This window comes from Elephantulus edwardii, unplaced genomic scaffold (assembly GCF_000299155.1).
Source record: "Elephantulus edwardii isolate Elephantulus edwardi_28Jun2011 unplaced genomic scaffold, EleEdw1.0 scaffold00136, whole genome shotgun sequence".
Lineage (NCBI taxonomy): Eukaryota > Metazoa > Chordata > Mammalia > Macroscelidea > Macroscelididae > Elephantulus > Elephantulus edwardii.
The window spans coordinates 4,345,314-4,356,765 of NW_006399886.1; the positions used below are offsets into that span (position 1 = coordinate 4,345,314).

General features: G+C 37.0%; 2 protein-coding genes across 3 annotated transcripts in view; one reads left to right on the forward strand and one right to left on the reverse strand.

Moving 5' to 3' along the window:
• ARL13B (ADP-ribosylation factor-like 13B) overlaps nucleotides 1–11,452 on the forward strand; it is an 88,215-nt gene that overhangs the window by 42,816 nt on the left and 33,947 nt on the right. The gene's annotated exons all lie outside the window — the stretch shown is intronic.
• STX19 (syntaxin 19) lies at nucleotides 5,276–6,173 on the reverse strand. The gene has a single exon (XM_006894139.1). The coding sequence runs from the start codon at nucleotides 6,165–6,167 to the stop codon at nucleotides 5,283–5,285; it is 885 nt and encodes a 294-aa protein (XP_006894201.1). The 5' UTR covers nucleotides 6,168–6,173; the 3' UTR covers nucleotides 5,276–5,282.

The window sequence follows — 11,452 nt, forward strand, 5'->3', positions numbered from 1 at the left end:
GGAATTCCAAAATCTCTGTAGATGTTCATTGAAATGAAAAATAACCTAAATTAAAAAAAAAAAGAAAAAAAAAATTTATCCTTTTCCACCACCAAATTGACCTATTCACTTTTTGTTCCTAAATTCTGCTGTTCTATATTATATATAAAACTCTCTGCTCCTTTCTAAGGTGAGGTCCTTCATTTAGATTCCTGATATTTCTCTTTTCTTCTTTTGCCTAGTATTTCTTCCCTCCTTATGTCAAAATTCTTTGTCTTCTTTCTTTGGATAATTCTAATCAGTAGATTAGGCTCTATTTGTTTGAATATTATGAAATCTTTTCCCATCACATTGTCCTTCAACCCGTGATACATTTCATTAGTACTCCTCTTTTTTGCTGATCCTCTGTGTAGTATGGTGGTGTTCTCAGGTTCTAGTCCCTCTTAATAACATGTCCAAAGTTGTTATTGTTAGGCGTTGTCGAGTATGAGTCATAGCCACACTGTGAACAACAGACCTGAACCCTGCTCTGTCGTGTGCCATCCTCATCACCCTTGTCACACGTGCACCCATTAATACAGTCACCATGCCAATCCATCTGATCGAGGATCTTTTTCTTTTTCACTGTCCAAAAGTACTTGAGACAAATTTGCTTTCCAGGAACATTTTAGCTGTGCTTCTTCCAATATTTGTTCATTTTTTTTTTGGCACTCCAAATCATTATTCTTCACCAATACTACAGTTCAAAGACATTATTTTGTCAGTCTTCCTTCTTCATTGTCCATTTGCATCCTTTTTAAGTGATTAAAAATAGCAAGACATGAATCAGATTAATCTCTTAAGGTGATGTCTTTGCTTTATAACACTTTAAAAAGATCTTATGCAGATTTACCAAATATGATACATTGTTTGATTTTTTGATTGTTGCACCCATGAGGATTAATTATGATTCCAAGTAAAATTGAATCCATCACAACTTCCATGCCCTTTCTGTATATTATGATATTTTTTAGTGATACAATTGGCAGGTATTTTTGCTTTTTCTTATATTGCGATGTAATCTGTATTAATGGTTTTAGTCTTTAATCTTCATCAGTAAATGGTCCAGTCCTCTTCACTTTCAGCATTCAAGGTTGTGTTATATGAATAAGGCATAAGGCAAATTATTGATGAGTCTTTTTCCAATCCTGATGCTATATTCTTCCTCATACGTTCCAGCATCTTGGATTACTTACTCAGCATATAGACTGAATATCAGGAAAGGATACAACCATGATGTACACTTTTCCTGATTTTGAACTATGGAATATTCCGTGTTTTGTTTGAATAACTTTGTTTGGTCTGTGAACAGGTTTTTCCTGAATACAGTTGAGCATTCTGGAATTCCCATTCTTTGCAGCATCATTTATAGTTTGTTATGATACACAGAATATGCCTTTGCATAATCAGTAAAATGCAGGTAAACATCTTTATTGTATTTTCTACTTTCAGCTGAGCTCCATCTGATATCAGCAGTGATATCCCTTGTTCCATGTCTTCTTCTGAATCCAGGTTGAAATTTGACAATTCCCTGTTTATGCTAGCTAAAAACTACTGTAGTGGCTTTTAAATTATCCTCAACAAGAATATTACCTGTGTATGATATTAGTGCAATTATCTGTAATTTCTAAATTCTGTTGGATAGCTGCTCCTTAGAATAGGCACAGTAGTTATTGATATCTTCTAGTTCCTCTTCCAAGTAGCTATCTTCCAAATTTGTTGATAAAGTCAATAAGTACTTACAGCCTTACCATCTATAGATTGAAACGTCTCAATTGGTATTCCTGGTCAGTTCCTAAAACAGTGTTTTTTGCCAGCAATTTTGTACAAAATGAAAACCTCAAACTCACTGCTGTAGAGTTGGAACAAATTCGTGGCTGACCCTCCAGTGAGTTTACAGAGGCTGCAAATTGACTGGGAGAAGTTTGTCCATCTTTCTCCCTTGGAGAAGTTGGTGGATTTGAGCTTCCTGGACAGCTCCTGGCCAACTGACTGGAGGAGATCTATATTTATTCCTATTCCAAAAAACAGTGACCTGAAAGAGTGTGAAAATTATCAAACAATATCACTAATATCATACACAAGCAAGATCCTGCTGAAGATTATCCAAAAATGACTGGAACAGTACATCATCAGAGAACTTTCAGATGTGCAAGCTATGTTTAGAAGACATTGTGGCACTAGGGACATCATAGTCAGTGTTAGATGGATCTTGGCCAACAGAGAGTACTAGAGGAATGAATGTGTGTATTTCATTGACTATGCAAAGGCATTTGACTGTGTGGATCACAACAGATTATGGCTAAGTTTGAGGAGAATGGAAATCCCAGAATATGGGATTGTGTTTAAGTAAAACCTGTCCTTGGATTAGGAAGCAATAGTCAGAACAGAGCAGGGAAACACTGCATGGTTCAGGATTAGGTAAAGAGTGAGTCAGTGATGCATTCTATCTCCATATCTTTTCAATCTATATGTATAATATTACTCAAGAGGCTAGACTCTATGAGGAGGAATATGGCATCAGGATTGGAGCAAGATTAATCAACAACCTATGTTATACTGATGACACAACCTTGCTTGCTGAAACTGAGGAAAACCTGAAGTGCTTACTTCAGAAGGTCAAGGACTTTAAGTCTTCAATATTGATTGAAGCTCAGCATAAAGAAAACAAAAATTCTCACCACTCGGCCAATTGGCAACTTCATGAGAAATTGAGAAGAGATTGAGATTGTTAACTTCAGTTTGCTTAGTTCCACAGTCAAGACTCGTGGCACCAGCAGTTAGGAAATCAAAAGATGAATTGCATTGGGAAAGTCTGCTATCAGGGATGAATCCAGGCTGCTTCCTGGTACTAACTGAAAGAAATTATAAAAGAATTTAATCTTTAACTTGTAATATTAAAAGATTCTATGAGCAAAGTACTTAATAATATAGGAAGTATCAAAATAGAAGGAATATAAAATCGCTGTACCAAATTTGGGTGTTCTGGTGGGTTAGTGGGTAAGGAGTTATGCTGCCAACCCAAAGGTGGTGGTTGTTATGTGCCATGGAGTCACCTGTGATTCATTGTGGCCTTATCCTGAGCCAAACTTACCATCTCCTAAAGACCTAATCTCATTTCTCCAGTCACTGAGTCAATCCATCTCATTGAGGATCTTCCTTTCTTTCCCTAACCCTCCACCTTTCCAAACATGATGCTCTTCTCCAAGGACTGGCTTCTTCTAACAACGTGCCCAAAATTATGTGAGACAAAGTTTCACCATCCTTGCTTCTAAGAAGCATTTTATCTCTAGCCCATAATATAGTACCTGATTATATAGTAAAAAGATGAGGAAATATTCAAGGATACAATTGCCTGTACTTTGACTTTATTGACTAACTTTCCTGATTTGGAATTTATTGTCCTGAGCAGATCCAGTATATAAAAAAAGCCCCTCATAACAATTGAAGCAAAGTAGTGTCATAAATTAAATTCATGGACTTTCCTTTAGGTAGATTCAGCCTGTAGGTATCATCTAGACTCTGTTGCTTGCACTATAGGACTTTCCTAGGATTTGTTCACCACTGCATTACTGACTTATCTGAATATTAAAAGATTTCATACAGGTTGTCACTTGGCTTTAATGTAAAATCTTTATGGTCCTGTTTTATGTAACTCTTACACTCATCAATAGAGTTAGATCCATCTCCTAGTGACTCTGTTAGGATTTTAAGAGTAAATCTTTATGAGAGTATACTGCCCATCTTTCTTCCTCAGATTGGTAGATTCACATTGATCTTTATCATAGCAGCCAGATATACTGTATACTACACCAAGAGGCAGTGGTCAGAACAGAGCAGGGCAACACTGCATGGTTCAAAATTGGGAAGGGTGTACGCCAGGGATGTGTCCTATCTCCATACCTTTTCAACCTGTATGCAGAGCAGATTGTCCGAGAGGCTGGGCTCTATAAGGAGAAGCGTGGCGTTAGGATTGGTGGAAGTTCTATCAACAATCTGCGTTATGCAGATGACACAACCCTGCTTGCTGAAAATGAGGAGGACCTCATGCACTTACTGAAGAGTGCAGAGGGTCAAGGACTGCAGCCTTCCATATGGAATGAGGCTCAATGTCGAGAAGACAAATATTCTCACCACTGGACCAATCAGTAGCATCAGGATGAATGACGAAGAGATTGAGATTGTTCACAGCTTCAGTTTGCTCGGCTCCACGGTCAACACTCTTAGCACCAGTAGCCAAGGAAATCAAAAAAACTTATTGCTATGGGAAAGTCTACAGTTAGGGACCTCTCTAAAGTACTCAAGAGCAGCGGTGTCTCTCTGGAGACTAAGGTGCGCCTGATACAGGCCATGGTTTTTGCAATCACTTGTTATGCATCAGAGAGTTGGACAATGACTAGGGAGGATGGAAGGAGAATTGATGCCTTTGAGCTGTGGTGCTGGAGAAGAGTATTGAATGTACCATGGACTGCCAATAAAACAAACAGATTCATCCTAGAGAGGGTTAAACGAGGCTGCTCCTTGGAGGCAAGGATTCCGGGGCTTCATCTGACATACTTTGGACATGTTGTAAGGAGAGACAGGTCCTTGGAGTGGGACATCATGCTTGGTAGGGTAAAGGGACAGCACAGGAGGGGAAGAACCTCTATGAGGTGGATTGATTCAGTGACTGGGGTGTGTGTCAGAGGCAATGAGATTGGCACAGGATAGAGCATGGTTTAGGGCTGTTGTACATAGGGCCGCTATGAGTCGCAAACAACTTGAAGGCACATAACAACAACACCACCACTATGGCTCTTGGGTAATTCTTACTTAATTACAGTACTTTCATATGAACCAAGATTGCTTACTAGGTCATCATTTATCTTGTTAAAGTATTGGAAGTCTCATAAGTGAATAACCACATTGCTTCCTGATCAAATTTAAATGTTGTTCATCTCATTTCACTAGTTAATCTGCATATTTAAAATAATCATTATTTTTTAGGTTCATTAAATGAATGTTATTGTTGTCTAAATTTAGAAAAGAATAGAAAACACAGTCTTTGGCTTTTATTTAAACATGACTGGAGTTAAACAGGTTTGCAAAAACTTATTTTATGCCATTGATTGCAAATGTTTCTGTGATTCTGCTGTGTAAGTAAAAGGGAAGATTATTAGGAATTAATGATGTTGTAATTGGTACATGAAATTGGCTAAAACTGTACAAGATGTTGAAATCTAGGACATCTTCTGTAAGCTGAGAAAATTTCTATACCAGTTTCTTTATTTTGAGTTACAATATGGACAACACCAGCAACAAAATACTTTACAAGGATTTTTTTTCTTGTATTTTACAGCTAGTCCAAATTTCTCTTTAGTAGTGTGAACATATTCTTTTGTACTGTTCATTGTCATTTCAATATTGTTGATGCTTTCTCCTTGCTCTTCTACCAAGATAGTTATCTGAATGAAAAGGTCTCGTAAATCCTTGATTTGGCTCTCCAAACTAACAAGTTCCTTATGTCTTTGTTCAATCTCTGAGAGTTGTGCTTTAGTGATAATGATTTCTGTAAGTAAACTCTCGTTGAAAACTTCCCATTTCCCTTGATGAAGCATATCATTTACTACTTCTTCAGACACTTCTTTTCCAGCAACTTCAAGCTGGCGGAAAAGAAACATCTTGCACTTCTCTTGCTTTGCTGCTATTGTGTCATAGTATTTAAACATGGTTTGCTGAAATTTACGGAACATAACAGTGTGCTGAGATTTAAGTATCCTTGTGACCACTGATGATGGACCATTTTCATCCTCTGACTTCTTAATTTCTTTTACTAAATCATCCAAATTTTTTCTAATGTGTTCTGCTTCAATTTTTATCTTCTTTATAATGCTTGATTCTCTCTTGAGTAGACTAAACCTCCTCATTGAAGCCACCAGACTTTTCTGCTGCTGTCCAACTATTTGAACATCATCTGTTAGATTGTTGATACTTTCCTGTAATTTTTGGATCTTATGTAACTGTGTCTCAGCTACAGGTTCTCTTTCATAAATAACAGCTTGCTGCAAAAACTCTCCTTCTTCGTCTGCCCCTGTGGTTGACACATGCCTTTCTCTAGAGAGTTCAATTTCTTTTGTTCTCTGCTTCAGTTCTTGAAGTCGGTCTTTCATCTTCTCTATCCTAAAAAGCAGAAATGATTGTGTTGAACAAAGAGAGACTGGTATTTTTTGCCAGTGGCTGTTTTACAAAGCAGTGTCTTATTTCCCAGTTTTCTCCTGGTTATCTGAATAAAAATTTTTAAAAATTAAGATAAATCAATAAACATGTCCTCCGAAAGAGAACAGGAATAGGGAAAGATAATGTTAAATAATTTATAAATTACTTTGTGTAGTTCTGAGCTGCTGTGAGTCCATTTAGTGAGTGAAGAAGGTGAGAAAGCTATGATGAAGGTAAAATGACCAAAATAATTTCATTATCATTATGCTATCGTATGATAGATTTCTTGATACAAAGTGCTTTAGACTACCTTTTTAACTTTTAGATTTAATGTGTAGGCTCTGAATGTTCCCTTGTTATTAAAAATACTTTTCCAGTTAATATGGTTTAATATAAAAATTAAAAATATGATTATTTTGCTAAATATGCTTAATTTATTACAGCCAGTCTAGTGACAGATTCCATCTGAGCTATAAACAATTTGTCTTAAATTTGAATTTATCTTAATTTCCTAAGTTCATAGGTTTAATTAACATACTTAATTAACTTTAATAACATACTTTAATTAACATAACTTTTTATTATTTTTGGGTTTATATAGCTATGTGTGTGTATATATATGTGTGTGTGAAACCATATTCTTGGTACAGATATGTCAATCTTTCTTTTTGAACATTCCTGTGGAAAGCTCCATAGAGGTTTTAGAACAGGCTTTAACTGCTTGTTTTTAGGTGCTGTAGAGTCAACTATGACTCATAGTAAAGCTATAAACAAACAGTAGATTGAAAGCACACTGTGTCCTGTGCCATCTTCACAATCTTTTCCATCCTCAAGCCTGTTGTTTCAGCTACTGTGTCAGTAGTCAGTTTATCTCATTGAAAGTCTTTTTCTCTTTCACTGTCAACTTTTACCACCATGATAGTTTTTTCCAAGGGCTGGTAAAGTTTCTAATATCATACATGCCCAAAATAAGTGGAATACAGTATCACTATCTTTGCTTCTAATTTAATTAAGTAATATTTTTACAAGCTTATATGTAATATATAATCTTATTGTGGGGATATTAGCAGGAGTTCTGGTGCTGTAGTCAATGAGAAATTACAAGTCTAACCTAAAGGCAGGACTTCTTGGGCAGCATGAATCCACAAGTGGCTCTGTGAGAAAAAATTGGATAGTGTATTCTTGTGCAGTTTTCACTTTCCAAAACTGTGGGAGGGTCAGCTATGAGTTGATTCCAACTCAATAGCAATGAGTGAGTGAGTGATAAAGTAGTATTTCTGCAGTTGTTTTAGTTATCCACAGTGTTAAGTTAAGAAATCACTTTATTTACAGAGTATTATGATGTTGTACACTTAACTAAAAGACATATTACATTGAGGAAGTCTGCTGTCAGAGCCCTCTCCTCTTACTGAAAAGCAACGATGTCAGTCTGGAGACTAAGGTGTGCCTGATACAGGCCATGGTCTTTGCAGTCATTTGCTATGCATCAGAGAGCTGGGCAATGACTAGGATGATAGAAGGAGAATTGATGCCTTTGAGCTGTGGTGTTGGAAAAGAGTATTGAAGATACCGTGGACTGCTAAGAAAACAAACACCTTTGTCCTGGAGAGGGTGAAGCCAGGCTGCTCATTGGAAGCAAGGATTCTGAAGCTTCACCTGACATACTTTGGCATGCTGCAGGGAGGGACCAGTCTTTGGAGAGGGACAGCGCAGGAAAGTAAGACCCTCAATAAGATTGATTGATTCATTGACTGGTGTAATGGGGGATAGGCGTGTCTGAGACAGTGAGATTGGCATGAAATAGAGCAGGGTTTAGGGCTGTTGTACATAGGGTCTCTATGAGTCACAGGCAACTCAATGGCACATTACAACAACAAATGTGTTTTATGATAATCTTAGAGATAAGAAGAGGCTATTTAGGTTTTTCAAATGCCTCATCAAACCATGCATAATAATAATAATGTAAATTAGAGCAAAATGTCTCTAATGTTATTCTTGGGTATATGTTAATGTAAATATATTTATTAGTGATATGCATGCCAAAGAAAGTCTACTAATATGTTGTTGAACAAAGTTTAGAATGATTTTCCCTCTGCTGTAGTTGAGATTCCAATGATTAAAATAGCAGGGAACAATACATTAAAAGTAGCAAAAAATGTATTTAACAGAAGTGGATATAAAGTAGGCAGTTCTCATGGTATAATGCTTAAGCACTCAGCTTCTGAAAAGCTAAGGTTTTAAGCTACCCATTGGCTCTGTGGGTAGAAGACCTAGTGTTTTGCTTTTCTAAAGCTACGAAGTACTTAGATTTTCATAAAGTACCTTCATATGTACCAAATAGGATTTGCCTTGTGAAAATAGGATTTGTGGAATATATACACCTGTTTGTTAAAATGTGAAAAATTATATCTATAAGAGATATTTACTTGACCTAAAAGCAAAGACAGTAAGTGGAAATTATGGAGAGAGGCTTGGTTTAGTAGAAAGAAGACTTTTTAGACAAGTAAAGTTATCCCACGATGAGGGAATAAGCTTATTACCATGAAGATGTTTAAAATGTACTTGAATGATGATTCGGTGAGGATAGTCTAGAAATTATTACTACTTTGAGTGAAAAAAGTTAAACTAGTGTCCCAATAATCTTCTTTTGATTGTGATAGGGTTGGTATTTTATCAAATAATTATTAAGGTGAAGAATATTGAATATGTCATGACTTTCTAAAACAACAAACAAATCCATCTTGAAAGAAACAAAGCTGAGCATGCTCTTTAGAAACAAGGATATTCTTTAGAAGCTTTTTCTTACATACTATGGCATGTTATCGGGAGGGATTAGTTCCTGGATAGGAGCATTTATGGTTGGAAAAAGCAAAGTCAGTGAGCAAATAGGAAGACCCTTGACAAGGTGAATTGGCAGAGTGACTGCAGTGATGGTTTTAAGCACTGTAGAATTTGTGAGTATATAGAGGGATTGTGAGCAAAGAATCTGAAAGGATTTTGTTCTGTTGCTCTTAGTCAGAAGCAACACCCAACACCAAAATTATTTTGAGTTTTAAAAGCTTTTATTCAGTAAAATCTGTCCTTGAGAAATATACAGCCTGAAAGAGGATGTGTAATATATAAGTAAACAGGTGTATGAAAAAATTTATATTTTAATAGATCAGCCAGCACCTGCTGACTGACATTGGGTTCATGAGCTTCAGAAACCACAACCTTGGATTGATTCACCAGACCTTGTTACTACATGACAACAATGACCTCTGAATCTTAGACTTAGGACTTTGACAGCCTCTCCATGCATGTAAACCCTTACACACACACACACACACACACACACACACACACACACGGAGCTGGACTATATGAAGAAAAACTTGAAGCACTTACTGAAAAAGATCAAAGATTACAGCCTTCAATGTAGATTACATCTCAACAGCAAGGAAAAAAAAATCATATCAGGATAAATGCAGAAGATTGACGTTGTCAAAAATTTCATTTTCATTGTCAAGGATTTGATTTTACTTGTACCCAAAGAAGCAGAAGCATTCAAGAAATCAAAAGATGGCAAAAAAAGTAACCCACCAATGCCTGAGGAGGCCTTAATCTACCCTCATGCACCCTAGCTGGCACCCCACCTGGGATGATGGAGCTGCACTCCTGCAGCAAGAAGAGGGGGGTGCTGTGGTGCAGCTTTAAGATCTCTGGTAGAGACTAGCACCTCAGGCTCTAGGCCCACTGATGGATCTACTGACGAAAGGGTCCTGTGGGAACCAGATGGTACAAATCCTTCTATGAAGACAAAGTCTTCTCTCTCCTTTGACATCCTGCCCCTTCAGACACGGCCAACAAAATACCCTGTACTAGAATCCCAGATTAACCTGTAAACTGCCAAATTTCTTCCAAGGCAATGCTAAGTGGACTGTGGCCTGCCAACATTTAGTTGGCAGCCATCTACATTTAATTGTTACCACTCAGGGAAGTCAAAGTGCTACAATCTCTGAAGGAAGCCATAAAGTGAGTATGGAGTAGGTAGTCTGCTAGAGACTGGAAAAAAGATTTTGATAAGCAAAAAAACTAGTGATTCACAACTTGGGCTTCCCATGGAATCACAAGAAAACGTTTAAAATGTATAGGTGACGTAGCATTTGCCCCAAATGAAATCTCGAAGGCAGGGAGAGGCAGGAAAGGACAATGGAAACAGGGAGCCCAGAAAGGAAGTAGAAAGAGTGCTTTTACATTGATAAGCTTGCAACCAGTGTCACAACACAAAATGTGTATAAATTGTTGAATGGAAAGATTAATGTGCTTTGTAAACTGTTACCCAAACTACAATAAAAAAACATAAAAAATAAGAAGTCAGAAGACATATTCCACTCGGCAAATCTGCTGTCAAGGACAGCATTATACTTTGAAGGACTAAAGAGCACACGTATCAGTTTAAAGACTTAAGATCTGCTTGATTCAAGGCATAGTGTTTTCAGTTGCTTCACATATTTTGAAAGTTGGATAATGATTAAGGAAGACTGAAAAGTAATCTGTCTTTGAATTGTGCGGGCAGAGTGCTGACTATGCAGTGAACCGGTAAAAGAACAACAAATTGTATCTTGGAAGAAGTACAACTAGGGTGCTCTTTGAGACAAGTGTGGTGAGATTTTGTCTTACTTACTTTGGACGTGTTGTCGGGGGGGGGGGGGGCGCATTTCCTGGAAAGGGCATCATGCATGGAAATATAAGGGCCAGAGTAGGAGGGGAAGATCCACAAGGAAATGATCCACACAGAGACTATCACAAAATTTGGGCTTATGTGCAGCAGAGGTTATGAGGATAGCACAGGATTGTGCAAAGTTTCCATTTGTTGTAAATTTGCATTTGTTATACAAGAGGTTACTTTAAGTTAAAAGTGGGCTTAATGGCACCTAACAACAACAGCAGATCAGAAAGACAAGGTTTCTACTTCCTTAGAAGTAATCTGAGCTTTTAAACCTAGAACTTTTCAAAAGTGTTAGCTTCTTACTGTTAAGAACCAAGGGAATATATTCTGTGCATAAGAGATAGGATACAAAGACATTGTAGAAAATAGATACTTTTTAAAAAATGAATGCTAGTATGAATGAATTAGGATAAACATAGAAAAAACAAGTACATCAAGGTAGGCAGGAACCAAATCGTTAAGAAATTAAGGACCAAATAAGGAGTTTTGTTTTAGATGCAGTAGAAGATGAGTAAGTAGGGCATTGAC

Bases quoted from the DNA above. Each gene is read 5' to 3' on its own strand.
- STX19 (XM_006894139.1), bottom strand. From the start codon at position 6,167: ATGAAAGACCGACTTCAAGAACTGAAGCAGAGAACAAAAGAAATTGAA.